At 39.8% G+C, this 21,987-nt stretch overlaps 1 protein-coding gene across 7 annotated transcripts in view; it reads right to left on the bottom strand.

Annotated features, from left to right (window-relative positions):
* LOC116037560 (protein unc-13 homolog C) overlaps positions 1-21,987 on the bottom strand; it is a 113,822-nt gene that overhangs the window by 77,676 nt on the left and 14,159 nt on the right. For 4 of the 7 annotated variants that reach the window (XM_031281480.2, XM_035999316.1, XM_031281478.2 and 1 more), the window contains 8 exons: positions 13,438-13,460; positions 12,710-12,756; positions 11,517-11,595; positions 9,546-9,551; positions 9,131-9,202; positions 4,559-4,778; positions 3,459-3,686; positions 383-524 (listed from right to left, as the gene is read on the bottom strand). In XM_031281480.2, the coding sequence (XP_031137340.1) occupies positions 383-524; positions 3,459-3,686; positions 4,559-4,778; positions 9,131-9,202; positions 9,546-9,551; positions 11,517-11,595; positions 12,710-12,756; positions 13,438-13,460 (817 nt within the window). The remainder of the gene's footprint in view (positions 1-382; positions 525-3,458; positions 3,687-4,558; positions 4,779-9,130; positions 9,203-9,545; positions 9,552-11,516; positions 11,596-12,709; positions 12,757-13,437; positions 13,461-21,987) is intronic. The other 3 variants (XM_031281479.2, XM_031281475.2, XM_031281476.2) reach the window with 2 other exon arrangements.

A 21,987-nucleotide genomic window follows, 5' to 3' on the forward strand; every position in this document is an offset into this window, starting at 1 on the left:
CAGATGTACAGAGGCAGTACATTTGTATGAAACGAGCACTATGGAGAGCTCATACTGAATGAGAAGCCACGCACTACTAAAACAGTAAAGCACAAAATTATTTATTGTGTTATGGAAACAACAAGGTTGAGACCTGTGTTGTCTACACTGATGGATGCCATAGTAAAGACGTGTTTAGCTGTCTGCATCTCAAAAATCTCTGCAGTGCAGCTCATGAGTAACATGTCATAACTGATAGTAATTTCCCAAGCTATTACGTCGGAGTCAGTCATTTTAATTTGACGTATTCACTAATCCCTTAACATTCCCTTGAACAGATGATTCGTAATCTTAGTGGGAATTATCTGGTTGGACAGAGGGCAGATTAATAGAGAGCACTCACAAGTAGAATTTCTCATCCCAGACTGGGTTGAGGTTCCCGAAGATGGTCTTTGTCCTGCGTTTGGTCTTGCCCACCTGCACGGTGACGTAAGGATCGCTGGAGCCAGTTTTATCCTTGGCCTGCAAGCCCTGTGCACTCATGACTGGAGACAAGAAAGGGTTGGAAAAGAGTTATATGTACCACAAGCAACATATCTGACCATTTTAAGGTTTTTGATTTTAAACATAGAGGCTTACTCGTCCTGAACTTAATTACAACATTACTGATATTATATATTATAAGAAATTCACTCAATTCTCGAGGGCATATGATTTTGGAAGGCAAAAACAGTAAAGCATTGGTCTGGTGGGTGAGGTTTTACAGCACACTCTCAATTCCAGTCATGGAGGTCACCTCTATGTATTTTATTTTAGTGCCTACTAGTCAGTTTTTTATTTATTTGATTCTATAGCATCAACTTAAGAATCAAGGCCTTGTTACTGCCTCCACTGCCTACATCAACTTTGTGCACATGCCAAAAGCTGAGGCAACTAAGCATCTCTTTGGTTCATTGACAGCAGCCATTATTCATATTTTTGTGTTTATGTGAAGTGTTAAGTATGTCTATGATTTATCTATTCCAACATCCAGGCTATAGGTAGAGTCCACCCCTGTGCGTTTGCCCACTGCTACAAGATAGATTCAGAATCACACAGGAAGGTGCAGAGAAGGAGAGACAGTAGTATTTCACAGCGCCATAAAAGGGAAAAAGGACACTGGGGCATTAAATATGCATAAGTGACAGTCTAAATAATTCAGCGTACACATATATCCCTCAGCTCAATGCTGACAAGTGTTGGTGGGAAGGATATAAAGCTAAAAGTGCCATGGCCCACTTGCTCCATGAGTACTGAAAATCAAATGCCTCTTGCCGTAAAAGAGGGGTCCAAGACAGTGACATGCATATAGAGGAGTCAATACAGTATGCTTCGAACAAAGTGCTTTTCAGATCATCCAACGGCATTGAATCCCTTTGAGGGGAAATTTGTCAAAAGGTGTGCACAATTATCCCCACGATTATCTCTCCCCTCTGTATGAAGGCCGTCTTTTTGCATAGAGTAAACTGGGAGGAGAGTTGGGGGTTTAATAGCATTTCAATCCAGTACTGAATCTGCTGATTAAAATTCAAAGCTGGAAATAACTTTTAAAGAATTGAAACCAAGTTTACATGACTGCCTGTTGTGCAGGAACAGTAGCAGATTTTCTAATTAGCCGATTATAAGTATGTATGATCAAGGTTTATATTCATTGCCAAACCTCGTAATGTGCACATTTAGTTTAAAACCTGGAATATCTCATGGTCGCTGTGAGAGTGCTACAGAGGCAATGCCAGTCAATATGTATCTAATGAATGACAAATAAACAACAACTCAATAACTACATTTTAAAATGAGACGTTAAATGAGCCCCTGGGAAATTGACCCTGGCAACCCTGGATCTTTTCAATCTCTCTCACACTGCCCCTTTTTCCCCTCTCTCTTGTTTTTCTGCTACTGTTCCTCTCTTACAGTCCTCTTTCTCGCTATTCCCATCCTTTCTGTCCCCCTCTCATTTTTTCTCCCTCCCTCTCAGTTTCTATTTCTCTCCAGTATATTGACACTGCAAGAAATGCAAGGTGAGCAATAAATGAGCTGGGCCTGGCACAGATACCACAGATATGGATTGGAGTCCAGGGTTGAGGTTACAAAGCTAACTTCCTGGCCTTCTTTCTGCCAGTTAACTTGGAATTAAATAAAAATCCAATGCTTAAGTGATGTGTATGTAAATTAAGTATTGAAATGAAAGAAGAGCATTTTAACTTCAAAGATGATGATTCTTTTATAGGTTCATGGTTTTCAGAATTAGGGATAAACAGAGGTTATGTAATCAAACAGGTGTGAAATATAGTGACGAAAATTAGACTAAAATATGGACATGGGTTTTAGAGCTATTCCCTTTCACTAAGAGGGATGGTAAACAAAAACAACAGAGGTTAGGTAAGAAAAGGAAGAACACATGAACATTTTCTGTTCAATCTGAATGAATGCACCTAACCATTATATAACCCAAAAAACTAGTACTGCCCCAAAAAAGAGATAAATATATGCATGATGAAGTAAAAAACGAGTAATTTTCCTTCTGAATGTGCTGTAAAGTCCTGTATAGTCAAACTGCACTCAGGGGCATGCCATTTTGATTGGCATCTCTGAAAGAGATTGAAGTGTAGCTGTGGGGGGGGTTCATTTCCAAAGTACAAATCAGCATGCCGATGACCTCCAAAAAAACATGATCGGTCAGTTGCAGCAAGTACTCTTCCACTATAATAAGTCAATCTCTATAAGCTGCCTCTTAATTACAGCCTCTTAGATTCTTTGTATTTACTTTGCCACCGTTTAACATTGGGCAAGCATTGTTACAACCTGATAAGCTTTTCCACTGCTCAACTTGTTTCTTGTTTTCATCAGAGCTGCATGTCACAGACTGAGCTGCTATTCAAAATTGATGTGTTTAGGTATATGAGTCGAGTAGCGTAAATAGTAGATGAATATCCTGGTTTGAAAGTCTCTACATGAAAAGAAAAATCATCAATTATTGTCCACAAAGCAGTGATGCATTAATAACCTTCACAGCATTATCAACAAATGACTTCTCCCCAAAATACCTAATCCATTTTTATTTCTATTTCTAATTAAATATGCATTGCTGATTGTGGTTTAGTGTCAGAGGTTAATGACCAACATGTTAAGGTTAATAACAAGTAAATACTAATTAGAATAACAATGTTTGTCATTTGAGATCAGCCTGACTTGTAATGGCAGTTTTATTGATTTTGTATTGGAGGACTGAGCAAAGGGTTATGGGTCATGGGTAACCTGCAGCAATATCAGGACAATACTAGTTAAAAAGGACTTATAACTATTCAGTTGATTGATGGTTAATGTGTAAATGAGAGCTAATAAAAACTCCATGTCATAACTGACAGATTCTATCCTGGTAAAATGTATTATTTTAGTTGATGGTTTGAAGAATGAGTTTTCCATTATAATTACAAGCTAACCTGTGATGCTGATTTTGGCAGACCACTTGGAGGTCCCATCCAGAACAGCCTGCTTAGCTGTTTTCAGATGGCTGGTGAAGTCTTCTTTTGAGACGTGGAACATCTCCTGGATCACCTCAAATACTTCAGGAGTGTTCTTCTCCCTTATCTTCATGCGCTCCTTCATAGCCATAATGATATTCTGGGTCTTGTCCTCTGCCCCATGCTTGGAGCTCTTTTCCACTGCCCCTAAAAACAAGCCAAAAGTTACAGTGTTTTGGCTCAGTAGTCTGCATATTTAATAACCAGGAATTGGGAGAAAAATTGGTGAACAATCCCAGTACAGTGGGTATCTTTCATATGTATTCACCACCTTTCTCCCAGTCTTATTTTTTTAAATAACTAAGGTTAGATAACTTTATTTTCTCCTAAATACTGCAAGATTGTATAATACCGTGTGACACCATCTAGAAACCTATGTAATGTGTGCCACTATGACTGACTGTGTGAGCGTGTGAAGAATAGGAAATTACAAATTCACACATTAATATTGGTTAATACTGTATGTGTGTTTATTCATGTGAATGTGTGTCTGTAAGACATAAAGGCGGTTATCTGATCACACTATCATGTACCTAGAGTGTGTTCATGAGTGCAGATTGAAATGTGATAAAGATGAATTGCAGTGTGAACTATAAAACATTGTTATGCTAGTATAAAACATTGAGTTTTATAATGGCCCGGGTGTAGCTAATCCACTTAGAGTGTGTGAGGATTGCCGTGAGCATCATCCTTAAGCTTGCATGTCACATTGTTCCTATTTGACTACACCGTAACAACAGGAGTGTGCCTGATTGAGAAAGCTGATTGTAGACTGTAATGTGTTTCAGTGAGCAGTTTAAATGCACCATGTCACTTGTAGCAATAAGGGCAAGGGGATATGGAATATGACAGACAGACAGACAGACAGAGAGAGACACACACACACACACACACACACACACACACACACACACACACACACACACACACACACACACACACACACACACACGCCTATGGGTTTCAAAGTATTTGTAAATTGTACATCAAAGCATTATGGGATGAATTTACTTCCTTACTTTGTAAACAATCTGCATTGAGCAGGTCCTGGCACTTCTCGTGGCATTTAACGCCACACTCTGAGCAGCGCATGCCCTGACGGGCGATGCCCCACAGCAGCCCCTCACACTCATGGCAGTAGGTGGGCGCAGTTGCTGTCCACACCTCAAAGTTATGGGGTGTTGTGGATGAAATCGGGTAGATCAAGGCCTGGAGAGTCTTCTTGAAGACATGTAGTTTCTGAAAAGAAAGAAAATGCATTGAGAAAGTAAAATATGGGGATGCAAGAAAGAGAAGAGGCATGGCTGACTCGTGGCACCATGAGCTAGTGAAAATAACAACTTCATAAGTTAATAAAAACAACGTTGTACTTAAATTGCTTTTTTGTTCAATACTGTACATCTTGAGATACTAGGTACTAAAAAAAGGAGGATTACTTTTGCACCTGCTGAGGGACCACAATAGCCTGAGATGATCACACAAAGTTTTAGACAAAATTTAGAAGTTTCACGAAACAGCTTCAGCAGCCTTAATTGAAATTGATCTACAGTCTAAGTTGCATGAAAAGTACAATACACATCTGCATTAAAGTAATCTTGGCAACTGTATAAACTGGCTCAACTGCAGCTACCATTCATCAATACTGAAGCATTCTTCAGCTTCATTTGTTAGAGAAAGTGATCTACCTGATGACATGATTCCAAGAGATAACATGTAGGAGGCTTTGTTGATCCTTTTCTGATGACCTTATCATCAATGGAGAGGTCAGCCGTATGAGAGTAAGTCTTATATCTCATTAGCTCAGATTAACAGCATCCTTAGCCCACAGGCGTTGTTCACATTGAGTGGTTTACTGACTAAAGCTCCCACAGACCAAATACTAAAGTCTACTAGAGGCCTGTCCAGTCTGATTGCTATATAACAGAAGCCTCTTCAAATTGAATGCTTTACTGCAGCAGCCCTGCCATCCACAAGGACTGAAAAACGGGCCGGGACTTGCCAATTCTTGAAGGCAGAATCAATGGATGCTGTAAATAAGGTTTTTAAAAGTGAGCATTATCCAGATTGAGAGAGAGAGAGAGCAAGCGAGAGAGAAAGTGACAGAGGAAGAGAAGGAGATGTATGGTGGTTAAATAAATCTACAAGAGGTACTTGCTCTCCACTTCTACCGTGCTCCCCTCCTCAACACTTCTCCTGCAGGCCTCCCTCTGCTGTCAGCCCCCTGTGCGTTGACAATGTGCTTTAACACCTGAACAGCAGCTCTGCACTTTACCACAAAGACTGCAGTGCTCACTCGAACACACTTAAGGACAAAAATACGAACACACATACACTTGCCCAGATGATTAAATGACACCAGATGACAGGACAACAAGGCCATCTAACATTGTAGCTAAACCCTGGAGGACCTTTAATGAAACACAGATAGAGACAGAGCTTTTTCTTTTAATCTGAGAACGATGACATGAAACCGATGTCTGTAATGTCATATCCACAACTTGCACACGACCTAGACCAAATCATATACCACTTATTTTCTGCATTTCTGTGACCATTGCATAAGTAGTATTTTACTATTTATCTATTTTATTAACAAAGTCTATTTCTGGCTCTTTCAATTCCCCTCCCTCTCAGTCCTGACACTACATATCACACTATGCAGCAGATGTGGGAAGAGTGCTGCTTGTGTGAGTCTCATGTGTTACATGGGAGGTAACCCTGGTGATTTTGTGCAAGACACTGCTAGAATTGATTGACAGCCGCAGCCTTTGCCTGAGAGCAACATGACAGAGAAGAATCTAATCTCTCCTTCTCCTTTCACCCGTTCTTTCCAATTTCACCACCTATTGTCCTTGTCAACCACTTCATTGACACTGCCATCCTCCCCATCCAGTTCCAGCCTTCTATACCTCCAATCTTTTGCTGTAACTAGCTCAACCTAACAAGGGATCCATGTGGTTTCCATCCCAAATTTAGACATTTGCAAACATTTTAAATCTAATATGTGTATGTATATATTAAATCAATCTAATGTGCTTTTCTGTCTGGCAAGATTCAAATATCCATCCAAAGGTACTTTGGTGGAAATCAGAGTCAAGCGCTTAAAAATCAATGTGGTTTATTTAGCTGCTAACAACCTGTCTGGTGATATCTGAACTGACTTAAAGCTACGCATCACATCTTATTTCCAGATACTCCTTGAACCATGTCAGATTGTGGCTACCTTCTTCCTTTGTACAACTGAGTCCCTGCATTTGTCTCAGCAGGTAAACACAGTCCCGGTTTAAGTTGACAGTCACTGTTAAAAGGCTCTGGTGCATAGATTACATGCAGCTCAGAACATTGAGCGGACACACATAAGCCTGCCCACACATAATGTTCCTTTCTGCTCTAAAAAGCAGATACATGGGAAACATGACGCAGAAAGAGAAACCTCTATACGTCATCAATGCCAGAGTAAGATATTTTAATCAAATTAAAATGAATAACACTGACAGAGGGAAAAAAAATGGAAGAGGTGGGGCAGAGATGAGACAAAAACGTGATGGAAGCACACTAAATAGGTTCAAACGTCTCTCCCGGGAATAGGGGGCGGATTGTTCAACATGGCTGCATAATCAAATCAGGGCCAGGGGGTCATGAGGACAAGTCACACTTAGCTCTGATCCTTTTCTCACCCTTCCTTTCCTCTTCCTTTCTCTTCCCTTCCCCTACAGTAACTCCTCTACACAGCATATGGCCGTTGACTGAGTACTCTCGTAGTCTTCACAGGAAAGCACTCTCCTGGACTTAATGCAGCAGATAAAACTCTGACATCTGCTTGTCCTACTTAGCAAGACCGCACAATCTGCAGATTTACTCGGAAGTCAGCTCCCCTCGGCCACCAATTATTAAACTCTTCCTTGTTTACTCCGAATCACAATATTGGACAACTATCACTGAAGTTCAAGTCCTTACTTACCACTGTGGTGCAATCACCAAATTTGCCAAATAATCATCTCCCTTGCAACACCAATTAACACAGTGCATCAATCACGTCACTTCTCCCTCATCAGGAACATGAGTTGTTCATCCCTAAAGCTCCTTTCATGAAACCCATAGCTATTAGTAAGCAATCAAGACCCTGTCATTGTAGGGCAACTGGGCATGTGGACCATGAGGACCAAGTCAAGCGTGTGAAATAGATAAGTGATGCGAACATTGTACACAAATCAGTGTGCACAAATTTAGGGCCACGTCTCGTGTTTGAAAAGATAAAATATTTGCGTATGATGTACAGAGCACATTTCAATCCAGTAATCCCGTAGGCTTAGGCAGACCCGTGTTGCATATCAGTGGATATGAAATTGTCAGCTTGCTCTCTTGCCAAGAAACTGTTTTCTCCTGCTGTTTGCCTCCTATAATGCTGTCTTCCCTCTGGGAGGGAAGAATTGCAATCAATTAATGCAGAGAGAGCTTTGGAGGTCAACACAAAAGTGTCTCACACCATCGATGGAGACATTCTACTTGTTCTCTATAGCTCTGTCTATTATTAATCGTAGGGCATTGCCTAAATGAAATGATGGGGCTATCTCTCAATTTCTGAACACAGCCAAATAATCTGACAGAAGGAGCACAGCAGAAAGAGTAAGTAGCTAGCCACAGAGACCATTCTAATAAACTGCAGTATGTATTATAGACAGAGACAGGCAGACAGACAGATGATGGCATGCTGTCTATACATCTAAAGAAAAAACACCAGTAACTAATTCCATCCATCTCATTTTCATTTTGGAACCCAGTGTTCCTGGCAATGTTATCCCTGACGGCTGCAGCAAACAGCACAGCTATAAAAGGTTTGTCACAGTTCCAGCACCCTCCTCTCAAAACATCGCCCTGAAAAATAATAAGAACGTGGGTCCAGCATTCCATGCCCCTGCAAAAGCCCCCATTACCCACGAGGGCTATGTTCACACTTGGAAAAAGAAAAAGTTCACTAGGGCGCTTTTGTAGTGAAAAAAAAAAGCAGGCAGCGTTTTTATTCTAAAAAGCATCCGAGAGCGTTTTTTGTTGCTATACTGCTACAGCATCCTAGCTAGAGCGCTATTTGGAGCGGTGCTAACGGTAAATAAAATGAAGTGGTAGAGCTAGAGAGCTAGAGAAAGAACAGAGAGAGAGAGAGAGAGAGAGAGAGAGAGAGAGAGAGGTGCTGTTAAAGTTACATAAAACAAAGAGAGTTTCCTGTACAGGGAGCACCCGCTCATACCGTGTAACTCGCTGTGCTCCAACTCTCAATTTTTTCTTGTTGTTATGAAAACGACAGGTCTGGCTATTCCGCTTGTCATTAGTCAGCTGTCAAAAAAGCACTTGACGTAGGACATTTTTTTCAGAAAAGTTGAACTTGTTTCAACTTCAAAAAGACGCTCTGAGCTGCAAAAAAAGAAGTTGGTGGTGGTGTTTAAAAAAGCGCTCAGGACTTTTTTGAAAACACGGTTTACTCCATAGGATGCTGGCAGCTTAAAAAAAGACGCCAAGTGTGAACATAGCCCAAGACTCCACAATAAACAGACAATGACTTTCCATGCAGGCATTGCTGGCATGTTAGTACTTACCAGGTCCTCATTATTCAGGGTGGACCGGTTCACCAGAGCGAACGAGATGCCTGCCTTTCGAGCAGTGAGGGTCTGAGAGAAGAAGAGGAAAAGAGAGATGATAAAGGGATAAATCTACCGACCCATTTTACCTATCTGCAGTTTTATCAACTGTATCTCAATGGATTTACACACACAACATGTAGAACATCCCGAGTTAAACAGCTTGTGAATGTCTGGTAATATTTTGTGAAAGGAAAAAAAAGCCCTGAATAGAAATGGGTTACATATATAATATCATTTGAATCGAGAAATTAGCTAAATAATAGTAAATCAAAAGATCTTTTTTAAGTTTCTGTAATGGATGCGTCTACAGACTCAGAATTCATCTTTTGCTTTTAGCTTGTGCACAAGTGCAGATAGAAAGTAAGCTTACCAAAGCCTGTGAGATCCAAGAGGCCATGAATAGAGAATGAAAGAAATAAAGAAATTGAATTAGACAATAAGTGGGAGAATGAATGCTGAAAGCACAAACAGCAAAAGGATTGTATTTATTATCCATACGTAAAGGTGTCTCAACTGCCATGCAGGACTGCTGGTTAGGGCACAGAGCGCTAGAAAGATTCAACTATTCATCAAGAGAGATTTACAGCCGTTGCATGATTCTTTATCCACTCATGCACTGGAAGTTACTAAACTGCAGTCATGCTTGGCATATATATTCAGTTCTCTGTTGGATGAAGCTTTGATCATATTTTCTGCTGTCTGCTCTGCACATTAGTTTGACACAAACAGAGAAACACAAGACACACACACACTCACGTATGGGTGAAGCCAGCTGTACTGCACAACACAGACTCTCTCTCACACACACACACACACACACAAACACACACACACACACACTTAAAAAACACAGACATCTGCTCAGACATTCACAAACTTACTCAAACATTAAAACGTACAACAGGTAACACAGACGCACACAGACATAAATGTAAATTAGCTGTTGTATTGATATCCACTGAGTTTGAGTGACCAGAGATTGATAAACATTTATCCCAAACTGGAGAAAGTTACGAGGAATGCAGATATGGACAGCTGACAATATTGGATCAGTCTTTACCACGACCCTCTTGTCTGTACAGCCCAGCTATGGTAAAGATCCATGGAAGCCATGGAGAATGTAGGAGAACGTGACCTCTACATGAACTGTGAGTGTTGATGTAAGTTTATCAACATGCACCAGCACTGCTGAGGTTGCTACGGGCAATACAATATGACCCTGTGTCCAGATGTTATCTATTCAGCGACAATATAGCATTCAATGCTTTGTGAATCAATTTCCCACGCTCTTTTTCTGTTTGTTTGTGTTTTTGCATCCCGCCATGATATGGGGGAACCCTGCTGTCCGTTCCAATCAAACGCTGTTGCTGCCCGGAAGCAATCACACAGCAAATGGGGGACATTGACAAAGGAGAGGCATGGAAAGGGACCAATCAGTTTGCTGACTACTGACTTCATCCCAGGTGTAAAAGGCTTGCTCAGTGTCACTTTTACATGATTTAAAAGCCTCACACAGTTAAATCAGAAGTCAATGAAGTCTCTCGGATATATTTTTGGGTTGAGTTGTCAACATTTCAAGTTAAATGCAAGTTTTCGACACCTGCTGATTAATGAAAAAAAAAAGAAAAATGGCCAAGCATCGGCGAGGCTGAAATCTGACAACTCACTGAAAAATATCACCCATAGCTGTTATGGGTCTATGTAGGAATGGCAAATATACACGCAAAATCCAAAAATATTAAAAATTAAAAAATGACAACCCATACTTACCAAGACATTGTTGGTTATTAATTTCATGAGAGATATGGACAAATACAGCATCAACTCATGTTGTTCACTGTGATATAAACATTCATCAGCATCTATTTGTATGACATCAAGCTGTAATATTTCACAAGAATGATTGAGTATTATTACAGGTTGTTTTAATTGAGTTATTTTAAGAGTTCTGATCATTTTTCCATCCGTTTGACTTAAATACATGACAAGACGAGAAACAAACATGTACACAAGACAGACGCACACTGTGCAGCACATAATGGACAAACAGACATGAATATTATTGGCATCACGACCGCATGCTGTCTCTCAGAAGGACTAACCATGTGGCACAGTGCTAAAGTGGACTGCACTGTAACAGGTAGGGTATTATGATAAGAAACAAACACTGTCACTCTTAAGCACTATAACGTTCTATCAGGTTCCCGGTAAAGTTATCATTGTCTTCAGCAGGGGGTCCATACTCACACAGAGCAGGATTCCACCAGTGTGGTATAATGTGGGGTCAGTCAGATAGATTTGACATAAATCACACATAACCTTGTTGAGGCAGATGACTCACCAGGTCTCGGACAAGAGGCACTGTCCTCTTGCGGCGTAAATCTGGCATGCTGTCAATACCATAAAGAATACTGCCAGCCCTGGAGAAGCAGACAGATTTAAAGTGTATTAATATCATAATAATGCCATGCTGGGGGAGACATTACTACAGTGAAAGGGGGGGCCTTGATTTACACAGCCAGCAAACACATGGATCATGCCTCCAACCTAACCTGTCTCACCCCTTCCTCTTCACTTCGCATGGTGCCGAGCAACACTTACACCACGTAATCCCTGGCACCCTCTGCTGTTCCCGTAGACTCTCTTTCGTCCATCTAAATGTTTATAGGGGTATTTCTGCAGTGATGACTGTTATTGATACATAGTATACCTATTACTGGATTTATATTACATTTTATGAATACTGAAGATGAATTTAATTCAACTGTCTCCTGGCCTTCAACACTTCAGCTCCAGTTTTCTTGCTCTGTCCATTCTCCAACTCTCTTGTGCATACTCCACGGCTCCCTCACTTCCTTCCCACCAGTCTTGCTCCTTTCCCGTGAGGCTCTCAGTGGCATCACCTCAACTGTCACTCAAAGCCTCTCTAATGACCTCAACATGACATCAAGGCCCCAATGCCTCCATAAATATAAAGCTCCTCAAGCTTTTCTGTCAGCCCTCTCAGCGACATCAGTGTATGACCCTAAAGATACACAACGTGACGAGCTGCGCCGACCCTTGCCTCACCCTAGGGCCCCTGATTCTCGCTGCCTATTTACAATATGCACAATGCATACTGCAGATGGCTGCATAGTCATGGCATGAGCTGGGGTAATGGAGGTTAAATATGATTATTAGCTATTTCCGCTCTTGACATCACATGACAACACTTAGCTCTTTCACAAAGACTTTCTAAGTTAATCGTTTTTTTTCACATTTCTGAATAAGGCATCAATCAGGCATGTGAATCCAAGAGGATATGTTCCTGTACATATGTTGTGAAGGCATCAGGCATCTTGTATATTCATCTTGTCTCTGTGGTATGTCACAAAACAGGGAGCATGATACCTTAACTGGGGCTACATGCCAAAGAATCAGCATGTCTGCAACATTTCTGCTACATGTGTCTCAGCGTGGGGGTACAAAACAGCACAGCAGCTAAGATTTATGTTATTGTGAACTGATCAGATCAGGAAGTGAGCCACCACTCACCCTCCAGACTGCAAGCCGAGCACTTTGGGGTCCAAAAGACTGTGAGGCTGCAGAAAGAAGAAACACACAATGTTAAACAAGAAATTCAAAGTAAGTGCACACAACTAAACATAAAGCAAACAGCAGCAAAATTAAAACAAAAGAAATATACAGTATGACAAAATGTACTTGGGAAAATACAGTACATTTGGAGGTCAAGTCAGGATAAGACAAATGATAGGAGATGAGGAGTATAGCACAGGGAGAAGGGAGGGAAGCACCACAGGCAGAAGACCAAATTATTCCACATCAATGTAATTTGCGGGCTCAAGACTTAGAGTTTTGCCGCTCTTGGTGCTTCAGGCCAGATTTGCCTATTGCGTAACACTCCCTTTTCACTGACCAAAATGTCCAGTTTGAAAACACAAATCATTTTATTTAAAGGAATAAAAGGATAACCAGCACAAAGTGACAACACGATGGCTCAAAGGCACATGCTGCATTCTCTTTCATACCTACAGATAACACTTCAATGTATCATACCAGAAAAACAAACACACACTCTCACAAATACACTCAGGTACATGTATTATTTCAAATCCAATTCAAGGGAGATGCAAAATCTACACACCATCACACCAAATACCATGAAAAACAAAAGACAAATTTACAAACATATACACAAACACATGCAAATGCTAGGAAATCACAAGTGTTGACGTGGCTGATGATAAACAATGACTTATAACCTGTGTATCCAAAGCACTGCTGTCTGAAAGAAAATGACAGGAGGGCGGAGAGTTAGGAAAGCGCAGCTCACTGGAAAACACACACACACACACTTAGTTAGGACACTAATCTACTATTACCGCCTGATGACACAATTCTGTTTTGCCAAACATTTTATGCAGAAATGGAGACAAACATGAGCCTCAGGGAGAATGGCTATGAACAGAGGAACACCGTATAAAGTAGAACCAGTAGAAAAAGCCTTAACAGAAAGCTCTTAGCCAAAGGTTGAAATGTGAATATCCTTTTTTTTTGCATAAAGAATATTTTAAAAATCAATGCAGCACAAATTTAAAAAATGATGCCTTTTATAGATAACATTATCTGAGTCAACAATCATACATGTAGCTATGGAGACATGGGACATTAAGTAAGCATAAGCAGTTGATATCATATTGCCATTTCAGAGACAAACTGTGAGAGGGCAAGCCCTTTAAATAGGGATGTAATTACTGTGCTATTGATCCATGGGTGATAAATGGCAGCATAATCATGATCGAATGTGCTACAAACAGAAAACAGCTGTTCACCAAAAGATCAAATTGCTGCACTGATTAAAAACAACACGATACACTATTGTTGACATGCAGTTGCTGCATCACTAATACAGCAAGAGGCAATGTAAATTAGCTAACTTTCTTTAATTGTGCCAGTTTCTATTCAATTTTGTTTTGTCTGTTTAGTTGAAAAAAAAAAAAAAAAAAAATCACACCATGAAAATATGAATTGATAACTATTAAAATAGCAATTACTCTGGACCTGTGCATTGATTGAGAACACAGTGCATGGCAATTGGTGGATGCTATTACCCAGAGTGCTTTATAGTACCATTAGTATTCACGACAAATGCATATCTTTTCATGATCATTTAAAAACATTAAAAATGCATTCCACTCAACATAAAAAGAATTAGGTTATATAAATACTTTAAAATGTTGATATTTGTAGAGACACTACATTTTTGGTACAACTGTGACAATATATTGTTACTGGGTGAGGGGACATCAAAAGCTGCACACACGCAGAGACACCGCACTCAAAGAGGAGCTAAGCTGAAAGTGGGTACCATGGACAGCGATCAGCTAAGCTACTTTCAGCATGGCTATACAAGATAGAGCCATCTCCTCTACCAGCAAGTCTGCAGCTACACTAGATAAACCAGACCACAAAGATAGGCTATAGGCTGCTGGTATAAACCTCATTTCACAGGTGCCTTAAATCTGTGGCGGGAAAAAAATGTAATTGATTGGTAGGAAAACCTCTGCCTGTGTGTGCTATGGGCAAAGTGTTGTGCTGTCAACGGTAACAGTAAATCCTGAATTTCAGTGTCGACACACACAGTCACACCATACATATATCAGGGTTTGCCAGAGCAGAAAAGCCTGCACATGGCTGATAGTATAACCAGGACTGACGCTAACCCCTTCTCCAACACACACAGGAACGTGTGTTCTTACTTGGACACACTCATGACACATTTACACAAAGATGCACTAACATACACTGGTGTGTATCTAGGTATACTGTATACACACACACACACACACACACACACACACACACACACACACACACACAGAGAGAGAACAAAGTCCTTTATGCCAGTACAGAAATGATTATTAAATCAAGAAACCCTTAATCAGTGATGACTGATTTCCACAAGACCCTCGTTTTTACAGATGTTTTTTAGCATTCAGCACAATAACAAAGTATGTCATGATTACAGTCCAATTTCCATTCCATTCCATTTCCAAGGAGCTCATGAAAAACAGAGGAAATTAAGATAATGAAGAGGAGCAGGACCTGTGACAGCAACTCAAAACCTCTAGCATTACTTTGAAGTTTAAGCCTCAAGTATGAACACAGTGTACGGGCATGAACAAATCCCTAAAAGTATGGCACATGATTGTCCACTGTGCTGCCAAAAGCTACAGCCCAAAATCCTTCACCAGTTTTGTGGCAGTGAGTAGTAAATTCATTTGGCACTTAATAGCTATTAGGATAGAATCTATGGTCATATTCATACTGTCGTTTTTAACTTTGAGTACACAAATGCAGTATACTGAGGTGCAGATCAGAGTTTCAGTCCATTAAAATTAAACAAATTGCACAACTCTTCTCCAATATACAATACTTTATTCCTAAATTATTTTGGCTATCTTGCCTTAATCAGTGTCGCATCACCTTGACCTTAAAGCACTGTATATTGGAGAAGAGTTGGGCAGCGATTTTTAATCGCAGCATTTGCGATTAGAAAATCTCATTTTAACATATTGCGATTTAATTGCAAATGCAATTAATTGTTCAGCCCTAGTTTGTATACAGTAATAACATCTATTCTATAGCCTTACTTAATATGAAGGGCTAGCAGAAGCTTAGTCCATCATGCACAAAGTTTTATTTACGGAGCAGAGAGTAAGTTTAGAAGTGGAGTCACTGACTCCTGTGGCAGGAAAGTTGAGAGTGAGGTCCAAGCTGACATGACCACCAGTTTGTGGTCTGGCTCATTGGATTTAGGTGTGGACACACATAGCCGATAATCGGCCGTTGGACAGTCTGGCGAGGTCAGTGACTCGAGTCTGTTCAGTGTGTTCCGTGCCATCGTCCGTCCGAGGGGCCGTCGTCCTTCATTTTGGCCGATTTGACATGTACAATCGGCGGGGCGGGCACTGCCGGTAGTCGGACTCAAATGACCCATCTGATTGGTAGAGTGCTAACCCGGAAACGGGGAGCGGAATGAGCGTGACAAGAGTCTCTCAAAATCTGACGAAAATCTTTTAAACTGAACTTTGTTGATCTGAAATGAAGACAGATTCAGCAACTGCATGGCCTATTTCTCGCTTAAAATGTTTTCAGAAACACGTTTCGGTGAACTATTTTAGTACAATATGAGATTGTATTCTGAACAAGCCGCCATGACAGTCTGTCTTTGAATTTCCGGAGAAGTCAGACCCATGTGACGCGTTCGTCCAATCAGCTGCCGGTTTTCATTTTTGGGCGACAATACAGATTAGTGCCGCCCTGCTATTATGGAGACGTATTACGTCTCGTCGCTTTGGTGTGTTCCGAGGCATTTTTTTGACCATTTTGGAGAGACTGATCAGCCCAACTGCCTTTTTCTGCCGACGTTTGGCCGTCGGCTCTGTGTGTCTACTTTAAAGTGCCAGCAAGATCCCAGCAAGAGCAAAGGCTGCAGACCTTACAGTGAACACCTCCTGATTGAAAAAAAAGTTCTCTACAGCATAACAGGCTCAACTCTTACTAGTGAATTAATATCGGTTCCAGTGATAGCTAACTATCAACGAACATAAAACCAAATTCAGGCAAAAGTTAAGAAGGTAAAGTTTAAATAACAAACGAGAATCAATACTACACAGGTTTAACTTTTATCATACAGTATTTATGACCAGCCTTCTTAGCATTACCTAATGCTACCTAGTGCAGTGGGTTTTAGTGCAAAGTGGCACACAACAGCAAATAAAAGCCGTTTTAGTTGTTTAAATTTGATATAAAGTACTTCTGGGCTTGTGTGTCCAGTTGGGCAAATTCAGTATTAATACACGTTACTTCTTCACTGAAAAAAAATCAAGACATTGTGATATGTCATAGCAGAAAGAGCACAGGTGTAACGTTAATTAATAAGGTATTGGATGGATGAATTAAGCTATTTCACCTTGGAACAAAGCCATAATGAATGTCATTAGTTAACGTTACACCTGCGATCTAGCTAACGTTAAGATACTGAGGGGAAAAAAGGTCTATTACTCAACAGTATTAACGTTTTCACGAACTCTTCAGCCACCGCACCCACACTTCTCATCTTCGTTATTTTTTTTTAAAAACAATTCGCACTTGAACTAAGTTGGCATATTCACTAGCAACAGCTAGCTTAGCTTGGTTAGCTCTGGTGACACAGCACGCAGATTGCCCGAAGCCGTGGAAGTTATCACACTCCAACTCTACACAAAACCCAGGTGATACCAAGAGGACAACATATAGCCTGGTATAGTCTCGCATTGCCAGACTTATATCTACAGCGCTGCGAAGTAAACCTGGTATGAAGACACAACATGTAAAAAAACACAACTTTAGAGTTACCGGAAGGTGTATTCCTCTTCTTTGGCAGATGCTAACCTCTGACATGCTGCGGCAGCTAACATTAGCATGTTTAGATGAAGCATGTTACGGTCTGTCCTCGAGACCCCCACCAACTCTTGGTAAGACCAGACAGCAAACAAGCCCCCTTGCTAAAATATCACATACAGTCGGCATCCTAACTTTATGGTTATTTTCTATCGTTAGTTAAACTTGAAACTCTACCGACAACCCCTTTCATACTCGTTAACGTTACTGAAACAGGCTAAAAGCCCACAGCTGCCAATCCGCGTGTCTGACACGCAGCTGAACTATATAACGCTAAAAAAATTAAAAAAAAATGTTAATCTGCCTTTTATATATTTTTTATTATTATTCATTAATTAATTAGTTTATTATGTTTTGGTATAATTCAGCACGAATGAATGTTTACACTGAAAAATATTAAGTATTACGTTCACTAAAATATTGTTTTAATATAATAATAGTGCACTATTAAAGTATTTTTCCGGAGCATTAAGCTGTTGTGCGGACTTCACCTACTTTGAACATTCACTTTTTTGTCCTGCACCAGCAACTACATGGATGTGCACAACATTGTCTTTTTTGAGCTGTGAAGGGGGTCTCAGCAGTAGGCCTACTACCAATCCAGCCAGGCCTGTCTTCAACTACAGAAGTGTCTGTATTCAGATGCTAATTCACACTCCCAAGGGCATTCTGTAACCAGGTCAGCCTTGCTTGGAATATTTATAGAGGTCTGCTGTTAGTGAAGTTTGCTGCTTACTCCTGGGGGAGCTAAGGAGGTAGACCCTCTTTTTGCTTAGTGCACCATTTCTCGAGAAAGTGTGGATATGAAAAATGCAGATACAGGGAATGAAGAATCTCTGTTGTTGGCTTAGGTGCTACCATTCAAATTAAAAGCACTGAATGATTCAATATTGCTGTTTTCATTGGACTGTTGTAAACAGGGAAAGCCTCTTCTCCACAGTTTACTCTCACAACTTGGATTAAGTGTCAGACTAAACACTTAAAACACCGTACTATCTCTCTCTGGTTGTGATGTTGCCAAATCATCCTCATCATTCGATCATGCAGTTACTTTTTACCCTAAACGTGCACTACGGTAATTTCAGAATAACTCGGATTTAGGCAATAGTTTTGCTTTATATGTACAATGTAAATCTCAGTTCAAAAACAGCATCTCTGGTTAGATAAGGGCTGATAACCCATTTTACCCCAATGCTCTATTCCTGGTTCATTGCCTACAGGGATTCGATTTTGCGTGGAAATTGAACTAAATAAACCCTCTGACATCAGCCTGCCACAGATAGATATCTTGAAAAGGAAATCATAGGTGTAACGTTAACTAATCACATTAATTATGGCTTTGTTCCAAGGTGAAATAGCGTTATTCATCCATTCAATACCTTATTAATTAACGGTACACCTGTGCTCTTCCTGCTATGACATATCACAATGTCTGGATTTTTTTTTCAGTTAAGAAGTAACGTTATAGATTAATACTGTATTAATACTGAATTTGCCCAACTGGACACACCAGCCCATAAGTACTTTATGTCAAACTTAGACAACTAAAACGGCTTTTTTTTAGCATGATGAGCACACATCAGCTACATGAAATGAAGGCATAAAGCTAATGAGGGGGTAGTATAGAGTATGCTTGTCGCTGCTTCTGTCTATGGCTATTTATCCATCAGTAGTATAATGAGTTCTAAACAATTGTCAACATAAATGCATAGTGCATGTGTTTCCATCAACTCTGAGTAAGTAAAAGAGAAGTGTAAATTGTCAGGTAGTTGGTGGTAATGCAACATTAAAGGATTGCTTAAAACTGGACAGTCAGAGCTCTTTAATGTCAGGTAACATTGGCTATTTGCTACATTTTTTGTGTCAAACATAAAATGTAGCTGGATTTCTTAGCTTTTTCTTAGCTGGATAGAATGCTATAGACAAGGCCGCTATGTGTGACCAAGTGAGAACACTTGGTCACACATTTATATTTGGAGTCATATGTCCAGAGTCTACAGCAGGGGTCACCAACCTTTTAGAAACTGAGAGCTACTTCATGGGTACCGAGTCATACGAAGGGCTACCAGTTTGATACGCTCTTCTGAAATAACAAAATTGCTCAGTTTACCTTTAGTTATATATGATTATTAATGATTAATGATAGTCATCTATGTGAAGACACTGATTACGTTAATGAGTTCTCACAATAATTATCAACAATGACTTAACAAGGTGGGAAACAGATAATGTCAATATTCAATTTTCATTTTTAGAACAGGCCTGAGGGCTACTCATGTGGTCCTTGGGGGCTACCTGCTGCCCGCGGGCACCGTGTTGGTGACCCCTGGTCTACAGCATGCCTCACCTCACACATGCACGAGTCAACAAAGAGAAGTGAGTCAAAATCAGTGAATGAGACAGTCAGATTGTCTTTTAACTCTTCTGCTTCTTCTCCTCTGCTGGTAATCCAGCAAAAGCCATGTACAAGATTGAAAATGGACAATCACTGTCAATAAATAGACATTGCAGTAAAGAAATGCCAGATATGTTTGAGGGATTTAGATGTATGTCGCTATAACATAACATAACATTTCCACCAGAGAGCACTGACAAGTTTGTTTTTCAACTGTAACATGTTTCGCAGTATGTATTGGTCACAGTTCTTTGATAATCATAACTGTTTACAGTATGTTATCTGTGATGTTAAATAAAGAATATATAGGTCTATTTATTGTACCAGATCTTTTTAACTCTCATGTATCAATATTGGTATTGGCCTCAAAAATCCTTTATTGATTGTGACGTAATTACAATTGGTAATAGCAATTCAAATTATTGGTGCATCCCTTTTACCTTTATTCTCACTGTGTTGACATGAATGACTTAACACACATTTAAGAAGTAAATTGAATTGACTAAGTTAAGCAAAGTAATGGTATATATAGGATTATCATTTTGATGATTATTTATAGTGTACTGCCATTTCTATCTTCCTACCGATACCTCATATGAGTTGCGGTTTGTTGGTATTAAACGGTTACATTCAATCATATAACAGAGAAGGAAGCTCTTCTAATTTAAGATTTTCAGTTTATAACAGTACTGAATTTCTTCTCTGCAGGATGTTTGGTGAATGTGGCCACTGAAAAGGTTTGTGCACACATCTGTCACACAGTCTTCAGGTGTAGCCTGTATTCCCTGAACTACAGAACCTACCTACATATGTAGGTCAAGAGCTTTTTCATTTTAAGTAAGAGTGGAAATTCCCTGGTCTCTTTTTTTCATTCCAATTGAAGGACTATTTTTCCTCCAGTAAATCAATCTTAACCATTTATATACCCATGTTGATTTTAAATCACATCCTTTTTACGTAAACCTTGACCAATGAGCTATACAGCATTTTGCTCCAAAACTACTACTGCAGTAAGGTTGTTTGATACAAGAAGACAAATGAGAGCATTGGTGTAATATTCTGCAACATATAGAGAATAAAATATATCTTATTTAAAGCACAGTGGTGCAAAACAATAGTCACATACAGAACATTCTCAGTCAAGCCAATATGTAAAGACTTCATGTTCACACTTGCTTTGACTGTCTGTCAGCACTACACCTCATAGCAGACTATACTCATGTTTTTATTCATTGGGAAGACGTTATGGTAGTTTCTCAGGCCAGCCCTAGTGTAGCTTTCAATTAAATGTTTGAAAAGAAAAAGTATAAACCTCCATAAACTTATCCCTTGAGCCACAGACTGTTACAAAAGAATGTACAAAGCCCAATTCCAATGAAGTTGGGATGTTGTGTAAAGCGTAAATAAAAACAGAATACGATTTGTAAATCCTTTTCAACCTATATTCAATTGAATACACTACAAAGACAAGATATTTAATGTTCAAACTGATTAACTTTACTGGTTTTTTTTGTGCAAATGTTCACTCATTTTGAATTTGATGCCTGCAACACGTTCCAAAAAAGCTGGGATAGGGGCTTGTTTACAACTGTGTTACATCACCTTTCCCTTTAACAACACTCAATAAGTGTTCCTGAGCCCACATGGTAATATCCTTTACATAATGATGTCTGTTTTTAATGCAGAGCCGCCTGAGGGATCGAAGGTCACGGGCATTCAATGTTGGTTTTTGGCCTTGCTGCATACGTGCAGAGATTTTTCAGATTCTCTGGATCTTTTGATGATATCATGGACTGTAGATGATGAAATCCCTAAATTCCTTGCAATTGTACTTTGTTTTTCTTAAACTGTTTTTTATTTCAATTGTACGTTGAAAAACATTTTTCTTACACTGTTGGACTATTTGCTCGAGCAGTTGTTCACAGTCAAGTCATCCTTGCTTGTGAACAACTGAGCCTTTTTCTAACTAACC

The sequence above is a fragment of the Sander lucioperca genome, chromosome 3 (genome assembly GCF_008315115.2).
Source record: "Sander lucioperca isolate FBNREF2018 chromosome 3, SLUC_FBN_1.2, whole genome shotgun sequence".
Taxonomy (NCBI): Eukaryota; Metazoa; Chordata; class Actinopteri; order Perciformes; family Percidae; genus Sander; species Sander lucioperca.